Source organism: Sinocyclocheilus anshuiensis, unplaced genomic scaffold (assembly GCF_001515605.1).
Source record: "Sinocyclocheilus anshuiensis isolate Anshui unplaced genomic scaffold, SAMN03320099.WGS_v1.1 scaffold1472, whole genome shotgun sequence".
NCBI lineage: Eukaryota > Metazoa > Chordata > Actinopteri > Cypriniformes > Cyprinidae > Sinocyclocheilus > Sinocyclocheilus anshuiensis.
The window spans coordinates 322396-327176 of record NW_015542453.1 but is presented as its reverse complement, the minus strand read 5'-3'; the positions used below and the strand labels follow the sequence as shown (position 1 = coordinate 327176).

Here is a 4781-nt window from a genome sequence, read left to right as displayed (position 1 = left end):
AGTGGCCACGCCCTTAATTATGCAGCACTTTAAGGCTTAATATAATTTAAACGGATGAGTTATAAAACAATTCACCCCCCTCACAGTTGTTATGAAGAGCAAAATTAGCTATATAGACCAAAATCATTTTTTTAACCAGGCTGTAAACATGTTTTTTTCTGCTGTAAAGTTGGGCATTTTAACATGGGGAGTCTATGGGATTGACTCCCTTTTGCAGCCAGCCTCTAGCGGCCAGTCGTTGAATTACAGTTTAAGTCACTTCCTTGTTGGCTTCAGAGAGAGCGGTCTGCACACAGCAATCCGTTGTAGTGCATGTTTCTTTAAATGCTAATGAGCTCTGCTCACCCCGCCCCTCTCTATGAGCCGTTCTCATGAGACTGTTTACTTTAGCCGCATTTAGCCACGAAACTTGCTAAATAGCACATTATTAGGAAAGGCAATTTGCAAAGATTCATAAAAGAACCTTATACTCACTTCTTCTGTAAGTGTGGCTGGATCATGAATGATTCGCGCAAACATAAACAGATTTAGGTAGATCGGGGGGCGCATTGCTTTCAAAAACAAAAGTAATCCACTGCGTCCTCAGTGGCTCAGATGCCGGGAGTAAATGACGACTGCTATGTTCATTATTACATCCAACAACAAAACACCTCAATCTCTTAAGAGACATTCTTGTCTACAACCGCTCCGGCGTCGAAACAATGGCGGTTTGATGACAGCTCACTCAGGGCGGGTCTAAGGTAAAACGCTAGTGTCAATAAACAATCGTGGGAGTGGCCTGGGTCTGTGTGACATCACACAGCCAAGAAGCTGAGAAAGGTTTGATATGAAAAAGGGGATATTATTTATAGGGATAAATAAAAAAACACTGAGTGGATTTTTTATCATTATAGGGTGGATGTGTACAAACACTGCCCACACACATTTCAGTTCAAACAACATGTAAAAGTGAATTTTGCATCCGATGACCCCTTTAATACTGTAACAGCTGTGTGTTTGCATTTCCAGTTAAGATTTAGCCTGAGTGCTTGAAATCTAACCACATTTTTATACATAATAAATGCATGTCTTGTAGGTTGGTTTGATTTAATACAATATAGTTAATTTATTTCTAGACTTTTGGGCCAGGAGGCAACTTCTAAAGTCACACTCTGAATTGTGTTAGCAGTACCTGAGGTCTGCCAGCTCTCCCAATCATCTGTAAAAGGTCAGCTTCACTGTACTCTTCACATGCACCACCGACATAGTGCAATGTGGATTTGATTACCACAAGGTGGGCTGGCAGATTCACACCCATAGCAAGGGTGCTGGTTGTAACTGAAAAAGGGGGGTTTTCCTATTTTTTCATATGCTTTTTATAATACATTATGTACTGAATAATCAAAACTAAATGTGTGAAAACATATTTGCAGAACTTACATAACACTGGCAAGTCACCCACAGTAAATGCTTCTTCAATCAATTTCCTGTCTGACACATCCATGCCAGCATGATGATATCCAATGCCACAAATAAATAGATCTGGAAGAGGTATAAAAAAAAAAATGTTTAGTATACCTTCAAAAAACAGTGACCAATGTATTCATGAATGTCAAACAGCATAAGTAATTAACGTACACACCTCTGAGTTTTGCATCAAGCAGAGAGTTTGCATATTTCATCAGTCTATGAAAGAGTTAATGAGTTATACTAAGAGATGTCCACATTAAGAGTAATCTTAAAAATAAAGTTCAGATCTTGCAAAGCAGTATACATACATACATACAGTCTATGTAATGAGACTATAGTACCTTTGAAGTACCTTTGTTTGTGTTCGAGGCTCATAATGAATCTGGCATCCTTGGCAAGCACAGAAGCAGACTGTTGAACTCCTTTTCTTGTGGAGCAAAACTGTTAAATTCAGACAAATATATTACATATATTTTCTTAAATTTTAAAATACACAACCCAACACATTTGCATTCACAAAGATTCACTTACCACAAGGGTTGGTTTTTGATCAGAGTAGGTCTGAATAATGTTGGCCATTTTGTAGTTGAGAGAAAGATCAAACTTGAATTCATTCTGATTACTTCCACAGGGGAACCCAAGCACCACTTTCCTCAGTTTCACAGGCCTGTGAGTCTCATCCATCTCCAAACAAGTGGCAGGCCCTGACTCATCCGAAAGCCATTCAGATACCTTTAAAACGGTAAAGAACAGCACAGGAATAATCTAAATGAATCTGAAAAGAGATTCATCTCTTCGGTACTTCCTCAAACAACTTACGTCCTGGATGTTTGGGATGGTAGCTGAGACAGCCACAAATCTCGTTGATGCTTTTGATTCTGGATTTACAGCCAGTTGATACGAGTGCATGGTTTTCATTCTGCTGACCACAACTTCAAGAGTTGCTCCACGGGTTTTGTCTTTCACCACATGTATCTAGAGAGGGTATGTAGACAAAAATGTCACTCATTAACGAAACACTGCCATCTGATTTCAAATACTAAATCAGAAATAAATAAATCAGACCTCATCAATGAGGAAGAGACTAACAGATGGCAATAAACAGTTATCCTTCCACCTCCTTGTCATGCTGTCCCATTTTTCCTTTGAAAGAGAAAAAACTTTAAAAGACTTGTTGAAAAGATGTTTTATGTTTAGACTCTACCTTATTTGGCAACTTACAGGAGTTGTAAAAATCAGATGAGCATCCTGGATTTCAAAAATGTCATCAATCTCTGTGTCTCCAGTTAACTCTTTGCAGTTTAGTCCAAGGGGTCCAAACTTCTGTTTCCAGTTTTCAAAACGCTGACTGCAAAGAGCCTTAATTGGTGCCACTGAAGCATAAACCAAAAAATGTCAAACAGTATTTGTTATTAATTAGTGAATGAAAAGTCTCAAATAAAAAATGCTTCGTTATTAAGCTCAAATAATAATTGCTAGAATTGTAACTCACTGTACACAGCTCTGACATTGTGCCAGGCGTCTGAAGCCTCAATCAGTAGTCGAACAATGGCCAGCTCAAAGAGCACAGTCTTCCCAGAGCCCGTGGGAGCACAGGCAACAAAATTTTTGTTTGTGTACAGAACCTGAAATAGAGCAATAATCTGCTGTACACTGTGTTTATGAAATTTACATTAAATAGATATAAATGCTAGAGATTTACATCATCCAGTGCTTGGGACTGCACATAGTTGAAGTAAGGGAATTCTTTAAACACACTTCTGAATTTAGCAGCTTACACATATATCAAGGAAAACAATGAATGTGACAATAAATGCATAATTCACAGTCCAAAATGTACATTGAACAACTTAAGGAATAATTTAAAGTCCCCATGAATTCAGAGTTTTCCTTTCTAAGATGATATATTTCCTTCTAAAACAGGATTTGGGTAGGATGTTTTGTACAATATAATTTTCTATATTCCCAGAAGAGAATCTTTCTAATTTTTTAATGTGAATATTGCCCAAAAGTGAATTTTGTCAGCGTTTAGAATACAATAGCATATACTATAGATTAGATCAACACTAATAAACAACACAAAGCCACAAAACTCTTATTATTTTGATTTCATGAGGTCTGTAATTATATTAAAATGTATTTCTTATCAGCTGGGCTAAATGAAAGAGGATACGAATTTCAGAGACTGGACGTAGTGTTCCTTTTCCAGATGACCCTTGAAAAACAATATCAATATTAACATGCCAAATATTCTGATTAACACTAATTGTTCTCTATGTATGGAAATTGTTACAGTTTTTGCACATGCCCTAAAAAAATTCATATTTTACTCTATTATGCTGGGAACACACTGCATGATTTTCAAAGTTGCTGTTCTTTTCACACCACACGACTGTCTGGGGTACCATTTAGCTGCTGTTAAATGCACACTACAAAACAAATCGTCGACTGGGGGTCAGACATCACATTGAGGGTAAGATGGGTCACTCACATGCACGAGCACCAATTTGCCATTGATTTTGGGCATTTGAGTGCAAATCTGGGCTAAAATCATGCAGTATGTACCCGGCAGTAAAAAGTACAGAGATTGAACTTTTTAACAGGTAGAATAGCTGGTTAAATTTGTGCCAACTTGTACTAACTCTATATCATGACATTCCAGTTAACTAATAGTGCTACAGTATTATATTACCTTCAAATTCTGCAGGTTTGAAACCAAAATGGAGATTATGGTTTGTTTTTGAAGGTACATCACATGTTTGTTCTGTTTGGCCAAAGTCAATAAAGGGACTACAGGTAGCAACAGCATGTGTGGTCTGTGGACCGGTGGTTGTCATGGCAACCTGACCAAGGAAACCTGTGTCATTTGTTGTTGACATCATCTGATTTGGGATACCGTCTTCATCATTCCCCGAGATCCTTCTTGTGGGAGCTCTGAACAACCTAGGTTTACAATAGAATCCAGTCTGTTTACCCACTTATTGTTCTACTGCCAATATCCATTTCAAACACAAAGAACTGCTTGTTACATCAGCAAATTTTGTTAACTCAATCAAGATGTAGCAAACCGTACCGAGTCTTGAAGGGAGGAGCACTGGCAGTAGGTAAAGGCCTTGCTTCCACAAAACCCATCCAGTCAACAGCTTGATCTCTTTCTCTAGAAGGTTCATGGGTGCACAAAACAGATTCCTCCAGATCATGTGATTTCACAGTCTGCCACTGGACACTTGCGATGGGATTGTGAATAGGTTTTTGTGCAGGAGGCAGAAATTTCTTTGATCTCTGAGAGAAACCTTCATAAATGAGAAATTAAATAAAAAGTAACGCTCTTC

The 4781-nt window shown here is 38.1% G+C and overlaps 1 protein-coding gene across 11 annotated transcripts in view; it reads right to left on the bottom strand.

The window, feature by feature from the left end:
• hfm1 (helicase for meiosis 1) overlaps positions 1–4781 on the bottom strand; it is an 18852-nt gene that overhangs the window by 10703 nt on the left and 3368 nt on the right. For all 11 annotated transcript variants that reach the window (XM_016493191.1, XM_016493192.1, XM_016493194.1 and 8 more), the window contains exons 4-16: positions 4523–4742; positions 4142–4392; positions 3623–3664; positions 3152–3222; positions 2942–3074; positions 2671–2822; positions 2515–2592; positions 2269–2424; positions 1981–2181; positions 1802–1890; positions 1622–1665; positions 1420–1521; positions 1172–1317 (exon numbers count right to left, since the gene is read on the bottom strand). In XM_016493191.1, coding sequence (XP_016348677.1) covers positions 1172–1317; positions 1420–1521; positions 1622–1665; positions 1802–1890; positions 1981–2181; positions 2269–2424; positions 2515–2592; positions 2671–2822; positions 2942–3074; positions 3152–3222; positions 3623–3664; positions 4142–4392; positions 4523–4742 — 1685 coding nt within the window. The remainder of the gene's footprint in view (positions 1–1171; positions 1318–1419; positions 1522–1621; positions 1666–1801; positions 1891–1980; positions 2182–2268; positions 2425–2514; positions 2593–2670; positions 2823–2941; positions 3075–3151; positions 3223–3622; positions 3665–4141; positions 4393–4522; positions 4743–4781) is intronic.